The sequence below is a fragment of the Salmo salar genome, chromosome 13 (genome assembly GCF_965601325.2).
Source record: "Salmo salar chromosome 13, fSalSal1, whole genome shotgun sequence".
Lineage (NCBI taxonomy): Eukaryota > Metazoa > Chordata > Actinopteri > Salmoniformes > Salmonidae > Salmo > Salmo salar.
In genome coordinates this window covers 46,251,665-46,276,517 of record NC_138303.1, presented here as the reverse complement: position 1 = coordinate 46,276,517, position 24,853 = coordinate 46,251,665, and the positions used below count along the sequence as shown (strand labels likewise).

Genomic DNA, 24,853 nt, shown 5'->3' with positions numbered 1-24,853 from the left:
CATGGTCGTAAAGCTCGTTGGAAACTATACTTACTGTAATAGAGCTTTTTAGGTTCTAATGCACAGTGTCAACTACAGCAATCTCGCAAGAGCCAGACTAGTGTCTCTTCATTTTTATTTAACCAGTCTTATTTACAATGATGACCAAGAAGATCCGCGTTAAAATGTAAAGGTAATTTCAGATTGAGCCGACGCTGCGTTTACCGTGAATGCAGTCCACGAAGGCGGGATCATTGCCTCTACATTTCAATCGAGCTATAACCTGAATTGAATCCAGCTCTCTGTGTCAACTGACTCTTTCTAGCGCTGTGTATGAAATGCCATCTGGAATCTGAAGCCTTTAGCGGGGGAGTATGTTGTTCCTCAAGACAGTCCCTTTAACTGGGCTATACCGCATAACAGATGAATAAATACTCTGGCCTGTGCTACCACTTCTGAAGAAGAGCAAGACTGGTCGCGTTCCAGACATCACACACCAGACATCTGAAAAATAGTCACGGTACACACGTTTACCAATTATTTAATGGTACGTCATCTACGTTGCAGTCTACATTGCAGTCATGTCATATTGATTCAGTTAGTAACATGTAAAACACAACAAAAGTATTTGGGAGATTTAGTGTGCGACTGCAATGTTGTACGCGACCTGTAGCTCATACCATTGGCTTTGGCTACTGTACCGCTTGGCATGTTAAAAGATTTCGTGTGTCTTCATCTGAATTTTTCTGCCCCACAACCTCATGACAGATTACAATTTATGTGTGTCTACGGGTGATTGACAAATAACTTAACATTCCCTGAATTTCTACTGGGCCATACTAAAGTTAAAGTATCTGTCTAGTGAAAATCTCACTTAAAAGTGTATATTATGTTAACTCATACTCATAATGTTGTTGACTCGTCCTATACTTGTATTTGTGGCCAAAGCATAAATTGGAGAGAAAAAGCTAAAAAAATAAATAAAATGTTTTAAACTTGTATGTCAAACTGGGACCGGTTTCCAAAAAGCATCTTAAGGCTACGTTCATTGTTACAGGTCTACTCGCATGAATATTTTTAATGACTGGTATACCCATTATGTCGTTGGGGTACGCCCACACCATTCCAACACATAAAAGCTGCTTTTAAACATACTTAATTAAAACATTTTTGGAAGGAAAACAATTTCATGCATATTGTAATAAATTATAGGTCATATTTAACAGAAATCTGGAAACACTGGACAGTTACTTTAAAGACAGTGTTTTCAGGAAGCAAGTAATCTCTTCCCACAGCCACTGTATCTCTGAGACTGGGGGTGGTGGAGACCAGCAAGACTATAGTATATGTAACACATACTGGGTGAGGAATACATGATGATCACGTAAGCATTCTTCTACTGCTGGTTATCTGAAATGTACCCTGTCTGTTGCTGAAACAGAGAGATGTACAGTAGAGATAGTGTGCTGGGTCATCTCTATCTGTGGCCAGTGTCTTTTGATTGCCACATTCATGTAGGTGGGCTTACCTAGCCTGGTCCCAGATCTGTTTGTGTGTCTTACCAACTCTAAGGCTATGGCCTTTGTCCTTACTTTGGGACCAGTCTTACGCATATCAATGTCAATTTTGACCTAATGGTGACTTACAGTTTCTATGTTATCATGGTTCTCTCATATCATCTGTGCTGGGTGTACCAAAACATAACAGACATGCAGTCTACTAGCAGTATCCTGATGTGGGTAGAGTCGCATTTGTTATTTCTTTGGAACACAGGGGCCGTTCAAGGTCTCTGGTCTCAGAGATAAATTATATGATTATAATGTATTATAATTTATTACAGTTTTAAATGTTCACATTTTAATCCCTCAAGCATGTTTAAATGTAGCCTACATTCTATCATATGTTCTGTTACTGTGCCCTCTAGGAGGTGACAGTCACTGTGATGTATATTTAGTTCAGTCATGAGGTGTGTGTGCGGATGTGTTTAACTATACTTGTGGGGACCAGAATAGTAAACAAACAAAAATTGACCAACTGGAGACATTTTTAGTCCCCGCAAGGTCAAATGTTATTTCTAGAGGGTTAAGGTTAGAATTAGGGTTAGGAGCTAGGGTTAGGAATAGGTTAGGGGTGAGGGAAAATATGATTTTGATGGGACTGAATTGTGTGTCCCCACAAGGTCAGTTATACAAGTGTGTGTGTGTGTGTGTGTGTGTGTGTGTGAGTGATTCGGGGCAGGGCTATGGGGCAGTGTCCTTATAAAGCCAGTGGCCTTACCATTCTCTCTTGAGAAACAGGGTAGCAGCCAATCTATCCTTTTTCTTTCCTTCCTTAGTGCCACCACCTAGTTGGTGTGGAGCCCTGTGGACACCATGTCACATACAAGCATGGATCCAACCAAGATGGGCATCGGCCGGTCTATAGCCGTGCTGACGTCTGGTGGTGATGCCCAAGGTAAGAAGTGTTGGTGACGTCAGAGAGGCAGTGTGTGTGTGTGCCTGTAACTGTTTGTGTACCTGTAACTGTGTGTGTAGGTTTTTGTGTGTGGTGTGTGTCAGTGTTAGTACTGAAATAGTCTGGATTTGACTGTGAGGACCTCCAGCTCTGTAGGTGATATCAAATCATCCCAGTTTATATTAACTCAACACCCCGAGTTGAATTATTGAGTTAGGGCTGGAGTTAGGGCTGGAGTTATCTCTGAAGAACATCCAAAGCAAGCTAAAAGCAGCCAAAGAAGTGTTGGGCGACTGAGCGATCAGTTATGCCAGTTAGATTCTGGAAGTATGTGTCTTCATGGTCACTTAGTCCCAGAGGCCAGGTGTCAGGAGTTGATGAATGTCTTTAGCTTTTAGGTTTTAACTTTACTGTGGTGGGCAGGGCAGTGAGGACGACGTGATGAGTACAGCGTGATAGCTTTCCTGTACCCTTAGAGCCCCGGGACCTTTTAAGCTGACACCCGATACATAACTTAACTACCCAACTTGACCAGGATCTGAAATTGGCAATATCTACACAAACATTGTTGTCCTGCATCTTTTCCTAGCAGAGTATACTTCTTATCTTGAAGTTGCATAACTTATGCTTCAAATTGCTGTACTACTCCATGATTGTTGAGAGACAAAAAAAAGTAGAGTAAAGTGAGACTGTAGTTTACTGGCAATGTCATATAACTACATTTCAGTAGTGCTGACTGTGTTTATACTTTAAATTCACAGAATACCTTAGCTGGCCCACCAGTAAATATCATTACATTGTATTTATTTGGACAGATCTCTACTAAGTTGTTGCAAGAGACATTGCCAGTGTGGCTAGGTATAGGGTGTAGTGGCTATAAAACAATATATATTATGACTGATGTTGTATCATTGTAAATAAGAATTTGTTCTTTAACTGACTTGCCTAGTTAAATAAAGGTTAAATCAATTTAAAAATTAAAAACATTGCTAGATAGATGATTCCAAATGTGTCCCATAACCTTTTCTCTAACCCGCTGTTATCTCCTGCCTATTCCCCGTCCGTCTCCCCCTCTAATTTGGTGTTAATTTTAGACCCTCTGACCTTTTTTTGTGGAACGTCATGGTATGGAGGCTATGGCCACGCTCTTCTCTCAGCTGCTCTACTGTAACAAGAGACGGTCCCGTACCATGCTTGTCTACCAACCAACCAATCACAACACGCACCCACACATCTTGGCCTTTAGTGTTCTGAACATGGAGAGAAGATAGAGTACAGTCTACAGATATGTTTACAGACATGACACCTCTCTATTCCAATTCTGAAAATAAGTTCATGAGCCATTTTGGATGTGTCAGCCGGATGTTGTATCCAAAATACTCTGAGCACAAAACAGAAATATCAAGGGACTTGATACCCATATGTCAATGCTTGATATACATAAAATATATGTGTATAAAGCATCGATATATGGGTATCAAGCCACTTATGGGCTATAAAAGTCATATTAATGTGTTTGATGACAATGCTGAAATTCAAATGTAAACTTGATTTAGTCTTAATGTTAGTATTCGTTAAAGGGGTTGTTTTACGCCTTAACTACTGTACTGCCACTGTGAGATGTGGCCCTTTGTATGTCACAGTTTGGCTTTGACAAGCTGCTCGTTATTGTGCATTGCACTTTACTGAAAGCCTGCAGGTGTAAGACTTTATAACTTGTTATAAGCATGTATAAGCCTTCAGTCAATCCTGTAAACCCATGTTTGTCTGTCTATCTGTGACTATCAGGTATGAACGCGGCCGTGAGGGCCACAGTCAGAGTTGGTATCTACACCGGAGCCAAGGTCTACTTTGTTCATGAGGTAAAGTCATACAGTAGAATGATAGAATCACAGTTCTGTTATCCAAGTTTATTCACTTGATAATGTGTTGCCTGTCATTGCTGATCACCCATAGAGTCCTCTACTATCCATTCTATCCCGATTACCATTGTGATTTATCTGACTGAAGTTTTAAGAAATACCCCCAAAAATGGATTCTATCACAACCCACATTGAGAGAGAAGATGTGTGGCTGCAGTAGCATGGTGTTTCCCATTTCAGAAGATAATGGAGTTTGTATTTGTGTGCATGATGTGTGCAGGGTTACCAGGGTCTGGTGGATGGAGGAGACAACATCAAACTGGCCACCTGGGAGAGTGTGTCCATGATGCTGCAACTGGTGAGTCCTGTTATCACACACTCACAAGCACTGATGCCAATACAGTACACAACTGTCATAAGCTGTCATTGTCTAGAGAGGGTATTACAGTAAATGAATGGCAAGAAACCAAGAGTACTGGTGTATTTTAATATTAGAGACGGATACAAACACACAACCAAAAGTGTTCATAGATGGATAGATGATGTCTACTGTAACTAAGGGAGAGCAGGGGCCGGCTCCAGTAATACAAGCTGACATCCACGTACACAGGGTGTTTTAAGTTGAGTTTGGATGTGACCAGACACCATGGAAAGATCCCAGCAGGGTGTGATTACAGAGCTGCCTCTCTTTAATGACAGCCTGACATATTCTCAGTGCTCAAACCGACCTAGAGTTGAGCTGCAGATGAGATGCAAGATTCACATGCATCACTAAAGATCACGTTTCACGTTTAGAAAAGTTTAAAAAACACTGTTGTTTCGGCCATCTGGGTCTTCAATGATTTTTAACAGGCTCCACCAAATTGCAGTCCACAACTTTGTCCATTATTTATTGTAATTCTATGAGTCTCTCTCTACCAGGGTGGCACGGTCATCGGCAGTGCCCGCTGCATGGACTTCAGAGCCAGGGAGGGCCGCATGAAGGCTGCCCTGAACCTGGTCAAGCTGGGCATCACCAACCTGTGTGTGATTGGGGGTGACGGTAGCTTGACCGGAGCTAACCAGTTCAGGAAGGAGTGGGCCACTCTGCTGGTCGACCTGGTCAAAGCCGGTAAGACTGAGCCCCCGAACCCTGGGAACCATAGGAAAGCCCTAAGAACTGAGTGTATTGCAGACATGGGTTCAAACAGTATTTGTTTTCTTCCAAAATTCTTTGAGCATTTGATTGAGTCTGCCTGGAGTGCCAGATTGGCAAGTTTGCACTTTTTAGGCTATTCCATTGGTTCCATGGTGCCATGAAAACTCAGTCAAGCACAATGAAAGTATTTGAAAGAAAACATACAGTTGAAGTCTGAAGTTTACATACAGTTAGGTTGGAGTCATTAAAACTCGTTTTTCAACCACTCCACAAATTTCTTGTTAATAAACTATAGTTTTGGCAAGTCGGTTAGGACATCTACTTTGTGCGTGACACAAGTAATTGTTTACAGACAGATTATTTCAGTTATAATTCACTGAATCACAATTCTAGTGGGTCAGAAGTTTACATACATTAAGTTCACTGTGCCTTTAAACAGCTTGGAAAATTCCAGAAAATGATGTCATGGCTTTAGAAGCTTCTGATAGGCTAATTGACATCATTTGAGTCAATTGGAGGTGTACCTGTGGATGTATTTCAAGGCCTACCTTCAAACTCAGTGCCTCTTCGCTTGACATCATGGGAAAATCAAAAGAAATCAGCCAAGACCTCAGAAAAAAAATTGTAGACCTCCACAAGTCTGGTTCATCCTTGGGAGCAATTTCCAAATGCCTGAAGGTACCACGTTCATCTGTACAACCAAAGTACGCAAGTATAAACACCATGGGACCACGCAGCCGTAATACAGCTCAGGAAGGAGACGCGTTCTGTCTCCTAGAGATGAACGTACTTTGGTGCGAAAAGTGCAAATCAATCCCAGAACAACAGCAAAGGACCTTGTGAAGATGCTGGAGGAAACGGGTACAAAATAATCTATATCCACAGTAAAAACGAGTCCTGTATTGATGTAGCAGTGTAGGTTCCGTCCCTCTCTTCGCCCCAACCCGGGCTCGAACCAGGGACCCTTGCACACATCAACAACTGACACCCACGAAGCACCGTTACCCATCGCGCCACAAAAGCCGCGGCCCTTGCAACGCAAGGGGAAACCCTACTTCAAGTCTCAGAGCGAGTGAAGTCACTGATTGAAATGCTATTAGCGCGCACCACCGCTAACTAACTAGCCATTTCACATCGGTTACATTGACATAACCTGAAAGGCCGCTCAGCAAGGAAGAAGCCACTGCTCTAAAACCGCCATAAAAAATCCATACTAGGTTTGCAACTGCACATGGTGACAAAGATCATACTTTTTGGAGAAATGTCCTCTCGTCTGATGAAACAAAAATAGAACTGTTTGGCCATAATGACCATCGTTATGTTTGGAGGAAAAAGGGGGAGGCTTGCAAGCCGACGAACACCATCCCAACCATGAAGTACGGGGGTGGCAGCATCATGTTGTGGGGGTGCTTTGCTGCAGGAGGGACTGGTGCACTTCACAAAATAGATGGCATCATGAGGTAGGAAAATTATGTGGATATATTGAAGCAACATCTCAAGACATCAGTCAGGAAGTAAAAGCTTGGTCGCAAATGGGTCTTCCAAATGGATAATGACCCCAAGCATACTTCCAAAGTTGTGGCAAAATGGCTTAAGGACAACAAAGTCAAGGTATTGGAGTGGCCATCACAAAGCCCTGACCTCATCCTTAGAAAATGTGTGGGCAGAACTGAAAAAGCGTGTGCGAGCAAGGAGGCCTGCAATCCTGACTCAGTTACACCAGCTCTGTCAGGAGGAATGAGCCAAAATTCACCCAACTTATTGTGGGAAGCTTGTGGAAGGCTACTCGAAACGTTTGACCCAAGTTAAACAATTTAAAGGCAATGATACCAAATACTAATTGAGTGTATGTAAACTTCTGACCCACTGGGAATGTGATGAAAGAAATAAAAGCTGAAATAAATCATTCTCTCTAATATTATTCTGACATTTCACATTTTTAAAATTAAAGTGGTGATCCTAACTGACCTAAGACAGGGAAATTTTACTAGGATTAAATGTCAGGAATTGTGAAAAACTGAGTTTAAATGTATTTGGCTAAGGTGTATGTAAACTTCCGACTTCAACTGTATACTATTTAAGCCAAGGTCTGGTTACTTTGCTGGAACGGCTGCTGAATATGACTGACAGTGTATGACTGACTACTATGTTACCATGGTTGCTCTCCAGGTAAAATTACAGATGACGAGGCCCGTAAATCGTCCCACCTGAACATCGTAGGCATGGTGGGTTCTATCGACAATGACTTCTGTGGGACAGACATGACCATCGGGACTGACTCTGCTCTGCACCGCATCATAGAGGTGGTGGATGCCATCACCACTACCGCACAGAGGTGAGGAGAGGTCATCACTGTCACGCAAATTTGCAACTGTGCGCACACAATGGGCTTAATTACTGTAAGTAACAACTTGGACACACTCCATAAACGGCAGCCTGACACACACGCATGCACAATCTAGTGCTGAGCGAATAGTGCTTTTTAAAGGTTGGTTCGGTTTCAGTTGGATTATAAAAAAAGAATCATGGTTTTCTATTTCCATTTCAATCATTTTTTTAAACACTAAATGCATTATGATATAATGACATTAAAATTATTTTAGAGGTTTTTCAATTGCTAAAACATAGAAAATATCCCATTGTCTCTGTCAGGTCCATTGGGTATAAATCAATAGAAAAATAGGAAATTACTATGAAATAATGAAATATTTCAGTTGTGTATATTACTTAGTTTTTATTTGATGACTTTATTTTTTTGTATTCCTTATAGTCATCATCTCATCTCTGCTAAGGCAGTAGCAGCCAGCCAGCCAGCCAGCCAGACATCCATCTAACGTTATCTCTGTACTGTTTTTAGTCGTCCTATTTATGCTGCAGAGCTGTCGACCCTAAATCATTTGAACTGTTATTCAAAGTAGATAAGCCAAGGCATACTTTCACGAACTATCTCTATCCCTCTCATTGTTCTGTTGTGTACGTTCCTCTCTCATGCGGTCTGTGTGTATCTAACCTAATTTAGCAGGCATAAGAGTGTATCCGTCTCTGTTCAAGCCGGAAGGAACAGGGGCAATGGATTATGGTCATTGTAGTTAATTACCATGTTTCTGCACTGAACTAGGTTGAGTATTTGCTTAATGAAAATTACAACTCCCTTCAGCCCAGCATCTCACATAGTTCTTGACTTGATTTCTTTAGTGAATGATTTGATTTCTCTCTAGAGCAAACGACACTGTTGGGCTCACAAAAAAATAAACAGAACTAAATGGAATTCAAGTACTTGAACCTACACTACAGGTCAAAAGTTTTAGAACAACTACTCACTCAAGGGTTTTTCTTTATTTTCTAAATTGTAGAATAATAGTGAAGACATCAAAACTATGAAATAACACATATGGAATCATGTAGTAACCAAAAAAGTGTTAACCTGTTGGGTCTAGGGGGCAGCATTTGCACGTCTGGATAAAAAAAATGTACCCGATTTAATCTGGTTACTAATCCTACCCAGTAACTAGAATATGCATATACTTATTATATATGGATAGAAAACACTCTAAAGTTTCTAAAACTGTTTGAATGGTGTCTGTGAGTATAACAGAACTCATTTGGCAGGCAAAACCCTGAGACATTTTCTGACAGGAAGTGGATACCTGATGTGTTGTATTGACTTTAAACCTATCCCATTGAAAAACACAGGGGCTTAGGAATATTTTGGCACTTCCTATTGCTTCCACTAGATGTCACCAGCCTTTACAAAGTGTTTTGAGTCTTCTGGAGGGAGATCTGACCGAACAAGAGCCATGGAACGATGATGTCCCATTAGACACCTGGCGCGCGAGTTCATGATGGGTACCCTCGTTCCAATACGTTATAAAAGAGTATGCATTCGTCCACCTTGAATATTATTCATGTTCTGGTTAAAAAAGGCCCTAATGATTTATGCTATACAACGTTTGACATGTTTGAACGAACGGAAATATATTTTTTCCCCTCGTTCATGACGAGAAGTCCGGCTGGCTTACATCATGTGCTAACGAGACGGAGATTTTTGGACATAAATGATGAGCTTTTTTGAACAAAACTACATTCGTTATGGACCTGTGATACCTGGAAGTGACATCTGATGAAGAGAATCAAAGGTAATGGATTATTTACATAGTATTTTCGATTTTAGATCTCCCCAACATGACGTCTAGTCTGTATCGCAACGCGTATTTTTCTGGGCGCAGTGCTCAGATTATTGCAAAGTGTGATTTCCCAGTAAGGTTATTTTTAAATCTGGCAAGTTGATTGCGTTCAAGAGATGTAAATCTATAATTCTTTAAATGACAATATAATATTTTACCAATGTTTTCTAATTTTAATTATTTAATTTGTGACGCTGACTTGACTGCCGGTTATTGGAGGGAAACGATTTCCTCAACATCAATGCCATAGTAAAACGCTGTTTTTGGATATAAATATGAACTTGATAGAACTAAAAATGCATGCATTGTCTAACATGATGTCCTAGGAGTGTCATCTGATGGAGATTGTAAAAGGTTAGTGCATCATTTTAGCTGGTTTTATGGTTTTGGTGACCCTGTCTTTGACTTGACAAAACATTACACACAACTCTTGTAAATGTACTGTCCTAACATACTCTAAATTTATGCTTTCGCCGTAAAACCTTTTTGAAATCGTAAAACGTGGTTAGATTAAGGAGATGTTTATCTTTCAAATGGTGTAAAATAGTTGTATTTTTGAAAAATTTGAATTTTGACATTTATTTGGATTCAAATTTGCCGCTCTTGAAATGCACCTGCTGTTGATGGAGTGCACCACGGGTGGCACGCTAGCGTCCCACCTAGCCCCAAGAGGTTAAACAAAGCATATTTTATGTTCTTCAAATAGCCACCCTTTGCCTTGATAACAGCTTTGCACACTCTTGGCATTCTATCAACCAGCTTCACCTGTCTTGAAGGAGTTCCCACATATGCTGAGCACTCGTTGGCTGCTTTTCCTTCACTCTGCAGTCCGACTCATCCCAAACCATCTCAATTGGGTTGAGGTCGGATGATTTTGGAGACCAGGTCATCTGATGCAGCACTCCATCACTCTCCTTCTTGGTAAAATAGCCCTTACACAGCCTGGAGGTGTGTGTTGGGTCATTGTCCTGCTGAAAAACAAATCATAGTCCAACTAAGCGCAAAGCAGATGGGATGGCGTATCGCTGCAGAATGCAGTGGTAGCCATGCTGGTTAAGTGCGCCTTGAATTCTAAATAAATGAGAAATGTCCATTGGCCCAAGCAAGTCTCTTCTTCTTATTGGTGTCCTTTACTAGTGGTTTCTCTGCAGGAATTCAAACATGAAGGCCTGTTTCACACAGTCTCCTGTGAACAGTTGATGTGGAGATGTGTCTGTTACTTGAACTCTGTGAAACATTTATTTGGGCTGCAAGTTCTGAGGCTTGTAACTCTAATGAATGTATTCTCTGCAGCAGAGCTAACTCTGGGTCTTCCATTCCTGTGGCGGTCCTCATGAGAGCCAGTTTCATCATAGCGCTTGATGGTTTATGTGACTGCACTTGAAGAAACTTTAAAAGTTCTTGAAGTTTTCCGTATTGACTGACCTTCATGTCTTAAAGTAATGATGGACTGTCGTTTCTCTTTACTTATTTGAGCTGTTCTTGCCATAATATTACATTTACATTTTAGTCATTTAGCAGACGCTCTTACCCAGAGCGACTTACAGTAGTGAATGCATACAGTTCATATATTTCATAATTTTTATTTATTTATTTATTTTCCCCCCGTACTGGTCCCCCGTGGGAAACAAACCCACAACCCTGGCGTTGCAAACACCATGCTCTACCAACTGAGCCACACGGGACCAGTGTAATATGGACTTGGTCTTTTATCACATAGGGCTATCTTCTGTTTTACCCCCCTACCTTGTAACAACACAACTGATTGGCTCAAACGCATTAAGAAGGAAAGAAATTCCACAAATTAACTTTTAACAAGGCACACCTGTTAATTGAAATGTATTCCAGGTGACTACCTCATGAAGCTGGTTGAGAGAATGCCAAGAGTGTGCAAAGCTGTCATCAAGGAAAAGGGTGGCTATTTGAAGAATCTCAAATATAAAATATATTTTGATTTGTTTAACACTTTTTTGATTACTACATGATTCAATATGTATTATTTCATAGTTTTGATGTGTTCACTATTATTCTCCGATGTAGAAAATAGTAAAAATAAAGAAAAACCTTTTGAATGAGTAGGTGTTCAAAAACTTTTCTTTTTATGTCTGTCAGTTGTTTAATAACAATAAATAAATACATGTTGGTTAATCACTCAGCACTATGTCGCTCACACACCCCGTTTCAGTTTTCTCCTCTGAACCTGGTTTATAACAAAGATGGTTATTCTGTTGTTCGCCTCAGTCACCAGAGGACCTTCATCCTGGAGGTGATGGGTAGACACTGTGGCTACCTGGCCCTGGTGACTGCTCTAGCCTGCGGTGCTGACTGGGTGTTCATCCCAGAGATGCCCCCAGATGAGGGATGGGAGGGGCATCTGTGCAGAAGACTGGCTGATGTAGGTTTACATGCACAGACTGACTTCTGACCTGAAAGATTCCTTTATCCATATTGAATTACTTGTTAAACACACCACATTACAACATCATTTTTAATCCCACTCATCGGTTTCCATCGTTGGTAGCTAATCATCAAGCTGACATCTTGTGTCTTTGGTCTCTGACAGCAAAGAGCCAGAGGATCTCGTCTGAATGTGATTATTGTGGCTGAGGGTGCTATGGACAGAGACGGAAACCCCATTAGCTCTGAAGACATCAAGAAGGCAAGCTCTCCCTCATATTACTGGACCTCACAGTTGAAATTAGTTTGTTTGCTTGTTATTTTAGAACCTCTTTTAGTGTTGCTTCATCCACCAACCGGCTCACTCTCTTGGAACGAGGTTACTTCAAATCAAAGTTAATTGGTCACGTACACAGATTTGCAGGTGTTTTTAACAGCTGCAGCGAAATGCTTACGTTACTAGCTCCAAAAGTGCAGTAGAACGTCTCGCAACTACAATACAATTCCTGCAAAACAAGAAAAATCTAAACAAGAAATAACAATCCAGATATATAGCTATATTAGAGTGAGCATGTGTGAGAATCCAGAATATAAATCCGTGATGTGTATAGATGGTATATAATTTGGAAAAGGAAATGGTACGTACAGTAATAGTATTAGGATGAGAACAGTGCCTTCGGAAAGTATACAGACCCCTTGACTTTTTCCACATTTTGTTACGTTACAGCCTTATTCTAAAATTGATAAAATTGTTTTTTCCCCCTCAATCTACACACAATACCCCATAATGACAAAGCAAAAACTGTTTTTTAGAAATGAATAACAAAAAAACCCAGGAAATATCACATTTACATAAGTATTTTACTCAGTACTTTGTTGAAGCACCTTTGGCAGCGATTACAGCCTCGAGTCTTCTTGGGTATAACACTACAAGCTTGGCACACCTGTATTTGGGGAGTTTCTCCCATTCTTCTCTGCAGATCCTCTCAAGCTCTGTCAGGTTGGATGGGGAGTGTCACTGCACAGCTATTTTCAAGTCTCTCCTGTCGTGACCTGACTTACATTAACGTGATGACCGTTATATATCGAATCAACTAACTATATAATTGTCATCCGATTTAAATTAATCATGTAACAATTAACTTATTAGGAATTTGGGGCACCACGGGAAAAGTTGTTTAACGAGTTACCATCTCCCGAATTAAATTCTAAAGATATATAGATATCTCTTACATCAATAACTTAATAATCATTACCTCATATCAGTCTCATTCTGAACGTCGCCGACCTCTTGAATCCGCAAGAACCCCAGCCTTTTCTGATCATTCAATACTACACCAGTTGATTTAATTATTTATTTACTAACTAACTAAATAATAACACAGAATACACATATTAAAGGCCCTAGTGGACTGACATGATATGACACCTTGTTACATAAAGAGAGGAGGAGACAAAGAGAGACAACACTTACATTTGGAAGTACATTTGGAAACTATGCTCACAATAATTTGAATAATTAGCACCCTAACCACCGCCCATTCGGATAAGAAATGCAATGTACATATTTACGCGTAGATGTCTTTGTTTGTCCTCTCTCTGTTGAACCAATCAACCCTTCTATGGGGATGGGGTAGTTGTAGTTCACGCTTTGGTGTAAGGCTTGGCTTGTCCACCAGAGATCACAATGTCCTTCTTAGTTGTAGAGCTTCTCTGGTAGTGGAGGGTTCAAATAGAACAGACGAAGATGCACCAGTGATTGTCTGAGATGGGATTTCTTCCTTCCCACCTCGTGTCTTTAGTTAAAGTTGTAGGACCACTTTTACATGCACAGCTGCAGACTGTGAATGTTTCTGTTCTTGTAGCGGAGGTCATCTTCTCCCCTCGTCTGTTTTTCAGAGTTTCCAACCACTCCTGTTGGAAAGGTGGTTCCATCACTGATATGCTCTTCTGACCTCATTAGGGGCGTGGCTAAGTTAATGTGCAACGGACATGAAAAAATATTATCTCATTACAAAACCAAAATCACATTCATATCTTAACAAAAATAGTTTCATCAATCTTCATATTGTATTAACATCATATTGGATGGAAACTTGAAAGCTAGAATGTGTTTCCTTCCTAAGTTACAGTATTTTCGTTATATAGTTTGGAAAGCAATATGACAGGATTATTCTTTGGTCCATAGGGATCTAATCTTAACATTCGTTCCAAACTTCACTCTTTGGGTGTTATAGTTTTGGCGGCAAAATCTTCTCTCTAACAAAGTCATTCCAATCTTGCTACTAGAGAGCCAGAAGGAGAGTTCTCTCTCACTTGATTTACGACAGGGTGTGAAAGTGTCATAAAACTGGCCAAGCCCCCCCGGCTATCTGTCGGCCATTTGCCAAGCTGATCTGAGGCCTTCGATCCTCGACCAGGAGAGTCATGACATTCCAGAGATGTTCGATCAGGTTCATGTCTGGGCTCTGGCTGGGCCACTCAATGACATTCAGAGACTTGTCCCGAAGCCACTCCTGTGTTGTCTTGGCTGTGTGCTTAAGGTCGTTGTCCTGTTGGAAGATGAACCTTCGCCCCAGTCTGAGGTCCTGAGCACTCTGGAGCAGGTTTTTATCAAGGATCTCTCTGTACTTTGCTCCGTTCATCTTTCCCTCGATCCTGACTAGTCTCACAGTCCCTGCCGCTGAGGAGTGGCTTCCGTCTGGCCACTCTACCATAAAGGCCTGACTGGTGGAGTGCTGCAGAGATGGTTGTCCTTCTGGAAGGTTCTCCCATCTCCACAGAGGAACTCTGGAGCTCTGACATAGTGACCATCGAGTTCTTGGTTACCTCCCTGACCAATGCCCTTCTCAGTTTGGCCAGGCGACCAGCTCTAGGAAGAGTCTTGGGGGTTCCAAACCTCTTCCATTTAAGAATGATGGAGGCCACTGTGTTCTTGGGAACTTTTAATGCTGCAGAAATGTTTTGCTACCCTTCCCCAGATCTGTGCCTCGACACAATCCTGTCTTGGAGCTCTACAGACAATTCCTTTGACCTCATGGCTTGGTTTTTGCTCTGACATGCACTGTCAACTGTGGGACCTTATATAGACAGGTGTGTGCCTTTCCAAATCCTGACCAATCAACTGAATTTACCACACGTGGACTCCAATCAAGAAGAAGCATCTCAAGGATGATCAATGGAAACTGGATGCACCTGAGCTCAATTTTGAGTCTCATAGCAAAGGGTCTGAATACTCATGTAAATAAGGTATTTCTGTTTTTTATTTTTAATAAATTTCAAAAATGTCAAATCTGGTTTCACTTTATCTTTATGGGGTGTTGTTTAAGATGTTTTATTTATTTCAACCATTTTAGAATAAGGCTGTAACGTAACAAAATGTGGAAAAGGTTCAGGGGTCTGAATACTTTCCGAATGCACTGTACATACACAGTGAGTAAACAACAGTATATAAACAGAATATGAGGTGACCAGCGTTCAATGACTCTATACATGAGCCATTAGTCTCACGGTGCAGGGCTGAGTGTCTGGCAGGTAGCCAGCTAGTGATGGCTGTTCAATAGTCTGATGGCCTGGTATAGAAGCAGTTTCTCGGTCTCTCGTCCCGGCTCTGATGCACCTGTACCGTCTCTGTCTGCTAGGTGGTAGCAAAGTAAACATACCGTGGCTTGAGTGTCTGAGGTCCTTAATTAATGATCTTTTTGGGCAGGCAGCGTGCCCCCGGTGATGTGTTTGGCTGACCGCACCACCCTCTAGAGAGCCATGTGGTTGAAGGTGGTGCAGTTGCCGTACCAGGCCGTGTTGCAGCCCGACAGAATGCACTCAATGGTGCATCTGTCGAAGTTTGTGAAGGGCTAGGTGTGTGACTGTTAAAACGTTTGAACGAAATTGGGATCCTTAACGTTAAGAAAAATTCCTAACCGGAAAACAATGTTTTTTATTACAATTTTTACATAGATGCAGAAAATAAACAGCATAGTGGGTCAATTTCTGCAGCAACTAAGAGTGTTCAGGTCCTCAGTGATGTGCACGCCAAGGAACTTGAAGCTTTTGACCCTCTCCACTGCGGGCCCTGTCGATGTGGATGGCTTTTCCTGGTACCACTCCGCCAGGGCTCTAACCTCCTCCCCTGTAGGCTGTCTCATTGTTGTTGGTAATCAGGCCTACCACTAATGTCGTCAGCAAATTTGATGATTGAGTTGGAGTCGTGCAAAGCCATGCAGTCATGGGTGAACAGGGAGTATAGGAGGGGTCTGGGCACACACCTCTGTTGGGCCCCTGTGTTGAGGATCAGCGTGGCATAGGTGTTGTTGCCTAGCCTCACCACCTGGGGTCGGTACGTCAGGAAGTCTAGGACCCTGTTGCACAGGGCGGAGTTCAGAACCAGGGCCCTGAGCATAGTGTTGAGCTTGGAGGGCACTATGGTGTTGAAGGCAGCGCTGTAGTCGATGAACAGCATTCTCACATAGGTATCCCTTTTGTCCAGGTGGGATAGGGCAGTGTGCTGTGCAACGGCGATTGCGTCGTCCGCAGATCTGTTGGGGCGGTATGCAAATTGTAGTGGGTCTAGGGTGTTGGGTAAGGTGGAGTTGATATGATCCTTGACTAGCCTTTTAAAGCACTTCATGATGACAGAGGTGAGTGCTACAGGGCGATAGTTATTTAGTTCAATTACCCTAGCTTGCTTGGGTACAGGAACAATGGTGGATATCTTGAAGCAAGTGGGGACAAAAGACTGGGATAGGGAGAGGTTGAATATGTCCGTAAACACTCCAGCATCAAGAAGGCAACACACACACATACAAAAAGATGGCTTTGAAAACAACTGGAAGACACACAAGATGCTAGCCCACAACAACCCTCTAGATACCAAGGGGGGACAACAGCTACACAATTAACACATTAAATTACTTAAAAGACTATAAAACTGACAGAACAATGTGTCAGCATATTTTAGCCCACAATAGGGCCGATTTCCCAAATAATACCTCAGAGTTAAAGTGCTAAGATTCTACTGCATTGTCAGTGTTGAATACGGTTAAACTGCCAGTTGCTAACAGCTCTTTGTGTGTGCTTCTTACATTTGTAGCTGGTGGAGAAGAATTTGGGCTTTGACACCCGTACCACTGTCCTGGGACACGTGCAGAGAGGCGGCACTCCCTCAGCCTTCGACAGAATCCTGGTAGGTCTCTCTGTCTCTGTGCGTATGAACATGTCTAAATGTGTGATGTGTGTGTTCTCCCTCCTCCCCATGGCAGCAGGATGGGTGTGGAAGTGGTCATGGTGATGTCACACCGTGATGTGTGTCTAACCCTGGTGTGTGTTCTCCCCTAGGGCAGCAGGATGGGTGTGGAGGCTGTGATGGCCCTGTTGGAGGCCACTCCAGAGACCCCGGCCTGTGTGGTCAGTCTGTCCGGTAACCAGGCCGTCAGGCTGCCCCTCATGGAGTGTGTCCAAGTGGTCAGTATCAGTCACTAAGCCACATCAAATGTTGTATGTGTGCCATTCAAATGGGTTCATCATAGATCTGAGCACTTTTGCCGTTAAATTTCAACAAGAATTCAATTGACTACTAAAGGGTTTTGATTATTATATGGCAGAGAAAAACAATGACATGGACTGAGACGGCAGATGATTCAACTTCTATGTAAATTTGCATTAATGATCTCTCGCTCCTCCCCCCCCCCCCCCCCCCCCCCCCCCCGCAGACTAAGGATGTGACCACTGCCATGGCTGAGAAGAGATGGGAGGATGCAATCAAGCTCAGAGGAAAGTAAGAACAACACTACCCTACTTTTACCACTCTTACAATGGCTTCACTATTACTGAAACTACTCACTCGGATGTCACATATGAACTTTATCACAGTCTACTAACACATCACTGTTTTGTTGGCCGTGTCCAGGAGCTTTGAAAACAACTGGAACACATACAAGATGCTGGCCCACATCAACCCTCCAGATACCAAGGTGGGGAACAACAGCTACACAATGAACACATGAGTTTTGTTAAATTAGTTAAGACTCTAGCACTGACAGAAATGTGTCACCATTCTCTTCTTGTCACCTCTCCTCTCTACCTCTCCTCCTCTTCAGAGCAACATTAACGTGGCTATAGTAAACATTGGTGCTCCATGTGCTGGTATGAACGCTGCCGTGCGTTCTGCAGTGAGGATCGGCATCATTCAGGGACACAACATGTTGGCCGTTCATGACGGGTTCGAGGGTCTCGCTCAAGGAAAGGTATATACACCCTACGTGCTACACATTGCGAACTAAGCAGAGCCCATTCCTCTCAGCCAAAACTCCTCTTTTTATCAGGGCCCATATTCATAAAGCGTCTCAGAGTCGGAGTGCTGATCTAGGATCAGGTCCCTTTTGTCCATGCAACATCTAAAAGGCTCAACTGATCCTAGATCAACACTCTTGGATGCTTTGTGAGTACAGATCCAGGTCATCTCTTATCTAAATATAGAATAAGTGTGGCCTGGTACCAGAAGAGGCTGGCAGGAGGAGCTATAGGTGGACGGTATCAAACATATGGAAACCACACGTTTGACTCCGTTCCATGTATTCCATTCTAGTCATTACAATGAGCCCGTTCTCCTATATCTCCTCCCAGCAGCCTCCTCTGCCTGGTACAGTAACTCTTGTCCAGTGAATCTGGAAACCTCACTTCCTTGACCCCTTGACTTTGTTGTCTTCCACAGATCGAGCCTATCACCTGGACTGGAGTGTCAGGCTGGACTGGAAAGGGGGGCTCTGAGTTGGGCACCAAGAGGTACTACTCAGAATGATTATTAGGATGCAGGATGAATACAGTGCAATAGTTTGTGTTGTCAGCAGGAGTGGAACTGAGGGGCACACAAAACTCATTTTGACATGTAAAATCATTTTTGGGGCAGTGATACGGTAAATCACTGATATTTCACACAACTAACTAAATCGTCCTTTATTTGAAGAGTCCTTCCTTCTGAGTACATTGAGGAAATCAGCTTGACTATCGCTAAATTCAATATCCACTCTCTGGTGATTATTGGAGGGTTCGAGGTAAGAGTCGGAAGATTATCTCATCACATGCATGTCTTCTTTAATGTGTGGTTGTCTTACAATCACCAGTCAATGTTCTAAACGTAGGTAAGTCATCCTGGATGAGAGAATTTGATAAATGACTAAAATGTAAATGTAATGTCTATGTGGAATCTCACATGTAACTACAAAAGACACATAAGCCCGGTACCTCAGTATTGTAACCCCTGCTGCTCTTCTCCCTCCTCTCGCCTCTCCTTCCCTCCCCTTTTTCCACTCCTCTCTCCTCCTGTCCCCTCTCCCAGGCGTATATGGGTGGTCTGGAGCTGGTGCAGGGCAGAGATAAGTATGAAGAGCTGTGCATTCCCATGGTGGTCATCCCCGCCACTGTCTCCAACAACGTCCCCGGCTCAGACTTCAGTATCGGCGCTGACACAGCCCTCAACACCATCACCTCGGTCAGTACTGTAATACATCAACACCATCACCTCGGTCAGTACTGTAATACATCAACACCATCGCCTCGGTCAGCACTGTAATACATCAACACCATCGCCTCGGTCAGCACTGTAATACATCAACACCATCGCCTCGGTCGGTACTGTAATACATCAACACCATCACCCCGGTCAGCACTGTAATACATCAACACCATCGCCTCGGTCGGTACTGTAATACATCAACACCATCGCCTCGGTCGGTACTGTAATACATCAACACCATCGCCTCGGTCAGCACTGTAATACATCAACACCATCGCGTTCTTCAGTACTGTAATACATCAACACCATCGCCTCGGTCAGCACTGTAATACATCAACACCATCGCCTCGGTCAGCACTGTAATACATCAACACCATCGCCTCGGTCAGCACTGTAATACATCAACACCATCGCCTCGGTCAGCACTGTAATACATCAACACCATCGCCTCGGTCAGCACTGTAATACATCAACACCATCGCCTCGGTCAGCACTGTAATACATCAACACCATCGCCTCGGTCAGCACTGTAATACATCAACACCATCGCCTCGGTCGGCACTGTAATACATCAACACCATCGCCTCGGTCGGCACTGTAATACATCAACACCATCGCCTCGGTCGGCACTGTAATACATCAACACCATCGCCTCGGTCGGTACTGTAATACATCAACACCATCGCCTTGTTCAGTACTGTAATACATCAACACCATCGCCTCGGTCGGTACCGTAATACATCAACACCATCGCCTCGGTCAGTACTGTAATACATCAACACCATCGCCTCGGTCAGCACTGTAATACATCATCACCTCGGTCAGTACTGTAATACATCAACACCATCACCTCGGTCAGTACTGTAATACATCAACACCATCACCTCGGTCCGTACTGTAATACATCAACGCCATCGCCTCGGTCAGCACTGTAATACATCAACACCATCGCCTCGGTCAGCACTGTAATACATCAACACCATCGTCTCGGTCGGTACCATAATACATCAACACCATCACCACGATCAGAAATGTAACATATCAACACCATCGCCGTGGTCAGTACCGTAATACATGAACACCATCACCATAAGTAACACCAACACCTGGGTCATGTTCAGTAGGGTGAAAACGTTTTAAACTGGAACAGGGAGGTGCTGCTGTAACTGAAATTGTCCCATAAAAACAAAGATGTTAATGGCCCAGCTCAATAACAGTTAGGGCACATGGTCTACTCTAAACCATAACCTCCATATTCTGAATGTGAGCATTGAGTGGTTGGAAATCCTGCTCATCAGCTCCTGCGCTCCATTTCAAATAGGCTACATGTCATGTTAACCGCATATAAACAGTCTAAATGGGTCAGGAGCCTAAGAAGGAACGAAAATGAATTATTTAGGCTGTAGTATTTCAATTATTTCAAGGCTCTAGCCTACAAAGAAAAACATTGTGAAGCATTTGCAACAGTAGGCTGGTAGGGACATAAAGCGCTCAGCATTTAAACAACATTTCGTTGTATTAAATCATTATAGTCTATAAATTACGCATATAGGCTTTGACTTACTTAGAATTAAATACAAATTAAATGAAAAATGACTTATTATTGCCTTTTGAATTCATTTTTAGAAACACAAGTTTGGCCAGTCTGTGGCTTCAGGCTCATGTGATGTTGCCTGGAGAGCAGTCCAGCAGTAGAGAATATCCTCTCTACACTTGCAGAGCCACTGGGGATGATAAACACCCTTTTGGCCTCTTTTTGCCAGACTGGGCACGGATACAGAGTTTATTTTTAATTTTTCTATAGGTAGGCCTAAAAGTTTTTAGGCAAAATAACCCGATCAAAACGGAAAGCTCATTAAACGTGGGAACATGCCAGGCCTATTGGGCCAAAATCAATTATGGCCTATTGTATAGAAAATAGAACAAAAATTAACGAAACGTTTAAGAGATCAGATTTTTTGTTTAGAAATACTTTGCTACAATGACCACCTTAGTTATCTATCGGCTTCGTTCCTTTCTTTTAGCATGTGCACGCAGTAAGTACACCATCATGTTTTCAGTATACATGTCTTTTCAGATTCCACTATGATTCTTTAGTTGTGGACCCTACATCACCGCACTCCCTCTCTTGCTCTTGGTCCTCATCTTTGTAAGTCACCTTGATTTAGCACCTGTGTGTTTTATCAGTTTCTTTATGAAAATATTTAGCGAACTCCATGACAGTGGATAAAGCAAAGGGCTATAGCAGCACACAAGTAGACTACGAATTAATGCTGGCACGGGCATACCCTGAGCTCGTGAAGTGAGCGCTACTTGGAGCGAAATTGGAGCAGGCGAGAAGGCTCCACGCTCCAGTGACAAATTGGGCACGTTCCACTCCTCACTCCGCTCAGCTCACATACTCTGATGCTGTAAAACTGTCAGTCTCCCCCTTACTCCGTCTCCTCTCTATTCCCTGTCCCCTCAGACCTGTGACAGGATCAAGCAGTCAGCAGCAGGCACCAAGCGTCGTGTGTTCATCATTGAGACCGCAGGAGGGTACTGTGGTTACCTGGCTACCATGGCAGGTCTGGCTGCTGGGGCTGATGCCGCATACATCTATGAGGACAAATTTGGTATTAGAGACCTGGAGGTGAGCTGAAGCAGGATACACACTTTCTTGCAGTTTCTCTCTCGCTCTCTCTCTCTCTCTCTGTCTCTCTTTGTCTCTATCATGACATAGAGAGCTTTAGACACATACATAGACTACACCAGTCTGTCAGCTTGTGAAAATCTTTGGTCCAGTTTCCCGGACACAGATTAAGCTTAGTCATGGACACTATTCCTGGAGAGGCGCTGTCAGTGGAGAATCTTCATTGAACATGCTTTCTAGTCCAGGACTAGGCTTAAGTTTCTCCTCTATATAAAAGTATACATGGTACATACCGGCCTCTATATAGTTTACATGGTACAAATGTGTGCTGACCGACTGGCTCTGGTTTACAGATGAATGTAGAGCATCTCGTGCAGAAGATGAAGACAGACGTGAAGAGAGGTTTGATTCTCAGGTGGGGTTCATTCATTCATTCATTCATTTCATGATCTACCATGCTTGTACCTTTTCCAAAAACCCAAAACTGCCATACCACTTCAACAGTGTATATACACATTACATTCATGTTTAGATCTCATCTGTACACCTTTTGATTATTCCTCTGTGTGTCAGGAATGAGAACTGCAATGCCAACTACACCACAGACTTTATCTTCGCCCTCTACTCTGAGGAGGGCAAGGGCATCTTTGACTGCCGCAAGAACGTCCTGGGACACATGCAACAGGTCTGTTAACAGTAACAAGGCTGCATCCCCAAATGGCACCCTATTAGAAATAGTCGAAGAGTGTCCCTAATATTATAGCTTTACCAGAACATACAGCACGTCGACTTCAGATGCAGTAATACAACCTTCCCTCTCCCCAGGGAGGCACCCCAACACCTTTCGACAGGAACTTTGGCACCAAGATGGGTTCCAAGGCTGTTTTGTGGATAACAGAGAAACTCAAGGAGGTCTATAGACACGGTAAGACAGACAGGCTTGTGGAATGTCTCCAAATAGCCCATGTGTCTTAGTGGCAATTGTAATGTACACATACGTAGCAGATAGGACGTAAAAAATAAATGTGTCCATTGATAATACATTTTGTGTCCGTTGTATCCCTTGCTTTAATCTCGGAAACCCAGAACTAAAATCTGCTCGATGCTCGATTAAGTTCTGGGGGCAGACGTCTTAGAAAATATACTAGAATGAGGAGCTGAAGCAGGATGGTAGCTCCACCCCCCTCTCACTGCATATTTCGGGCAAGTCTATGGGCCAAATGTCCCCTCTTCCGAAATTCGAAAGCCTGTGAAATCGTGATTTGTCCAAATGATCAGTGATGTAGAAAATCTGCCAGACAGACGCTACGATACCATCCTCTGTTATGTGCGTTTGTCCACGTGAGATTACCCCTGCTTTAACCTCCCAAATTCGTATACTTGGTTTTAAATCTCTGTCTCTGTGACAGTTAATCTTCTTCTCCTGTTCTCCAGGTCGTATCTTCGCTAACACCCCTGACTCTGCCTGTGTGCTGGGCATGAAGAAGAGAGCACTGACTTTCCAGCCTCTTGCTGAGCTGAAGGAACAGACAGACTTTGTGTAAGATCCTTTAAATCATATATATTTAAAAAAAAAATATATATATATATATATATATATATGACGCATAACTTGAAAATAAGTGGCAGTTGCTGATTATTCTATAATAATATTTGCCATTTAGCAGACACACAACTGAGCTACAAAGGACCACTTTTTATTTTGGCCTTGTCCAGACATGAACCCTAGCACCTGTATCACCATATTGCTATCCACTCCTCTCAGATCTCCACAAGTGTCTAGGGGTAAGGGCTAGTGGTTGTTCCTGGACAGGGCCAAAATCTCCCTAACATTCCTATTAAGGCTTCTCTACCCCCCTCTGCTGTCCTGTCCAGGCACCGCATCCCCAAAACATCGTGGTGGCTGAAACTGAGGCCAATCATGAAGATCCTTGCTAAATACAACATCAGCCTGGACACATCTGAGCATGCCCACATGGAACATGTTATCAAGAAGAGGGTGTCGATGCACTGATGAAGAAGGCATCTCCTCCCACGAAACACGAGGAGGAAGAGTAATTGTTCTAAGTTACATGTATGTCAGTGGAGGGCTGGTGGGAGGAGCTATAGGAGGATGGGCTCATTGTAATGACAGCAATGGAATTAATGAAACAGTATCAAACGCAAATATATTGAAACCACATGTTTGACTCCATTCCAGCCACTACAATGAGCAGTCCACCTATAGCTACTCAAACCAGTCGCCTCTGATGTATGTCTATATCAGGGTTCTCCAACAGGTCAATTGGAGCAGCCCACCAAATAGTAATGAAAAATACATGCACTTCCCAAATTGTTTAAAGTCAGTCTTGTGTGTTCATTTCATCACTGTTTTGATTGTGACTGCCCCGTTGCGCTCTTTTTGCGAGAAGTGTGGGGGGACTCGTCTTGATGAATCAATGTCAGATGTTTGTTTTCACCGAATCTCCGTTTGGATATTTGGTAATAATTAGACTGGGAAAATGTTAGCTAAATTGAGGTGAGTGCTCGTGATCATCTTTATTCTAGTTTGCTCATATTCGCTGATTAGAACATTTTGCTAGTATGTTATGTAGCCTAACAAGTGTATTTTGCTCTTCACTCGGCAGTAGCCTGTCTTACACCCGACCTAATGCCTGTGACTTGACTGATAAATCAATATGGTTTTGTTTCACTGAA

The 24,853-nt window shown here is 42.7% G+C and overlaps 1 protein-coding gene across 2 annotated transcripts; it reads left to right on the top strand.

Moving 5' to 3' along the window:
- Positions 1-276: 276 nt before the first annotated feature.
- Positions 277-24,853, top strand: pfkma (phosphofructokinase, muscle a). Of its 2 annotated transcripts, none has more exons than XM_014135735.3 (22): positions 277-499; positions 2,315-2,433; positions 4,222-4,295; positions 4,576-4,653; positions 5,217-5,406; positions 7,603-7,768; positions 11,859-12,012; positions 12,181-12,276; positions 17,104-17,196; positions 17,349-17,474; positions 17,723-17,787; positions 17,920-17,983; positions 18,110-18,256; positions 18,724-18,794; positions 18,976-19,063; positions 19,348-19,500; positions 21,992-22,156; positions 22,510-22,571; positions 22,730-22,841; positions 22,982-23,081; positions 23,591-23,696; positions 24,032-24,853. In XM_014135735.3, the coding sequence occupies exons 2-22, from the start codon at positions 2,352-2,354 to the stop codon at positions 24,168-24,170; spliced, it is 2,331 nt and encodes a 776-aa protein (XP_013991210.1). In that variant the 5' UTR covers positions 277-499; positions 2,315-2,351; the 3' UTR covers positions 24,171-24,853. The 2 variants fall into 2 exon arrangements, with proteins under 2 accessions (XP_013991210.1, XP_013991211.1); XM_014135736.2 differs by lacking the exon at positions 277-499 and adding an exon at positions 508-526.

Excerpts from the sequence above, each read along its gene's own strand:
- pfkma (XM_014135735.3), top strand. The coding sequence starts at position 2,352 with ATGTCACATACAAGCATGGATCCAACCAAGATGGGCATCGGCCGGTCT. Across the intron at positions 12,013-12,180 it reads TGTGCAGAAGACTGGCTGAT|CAAAGAGCCAGAGGATCTCG; the intron begins GTAGGTTTACAT and ends GGTCTCTGACAG. Across the intron at positions 17,984-18,109 it reads TCAACCCTCCAGATACCAAG|AGCAACATTAACGTGGCTAT; the intron begins GTGGGGAACAAC and ends CCTCCTCTTCAG.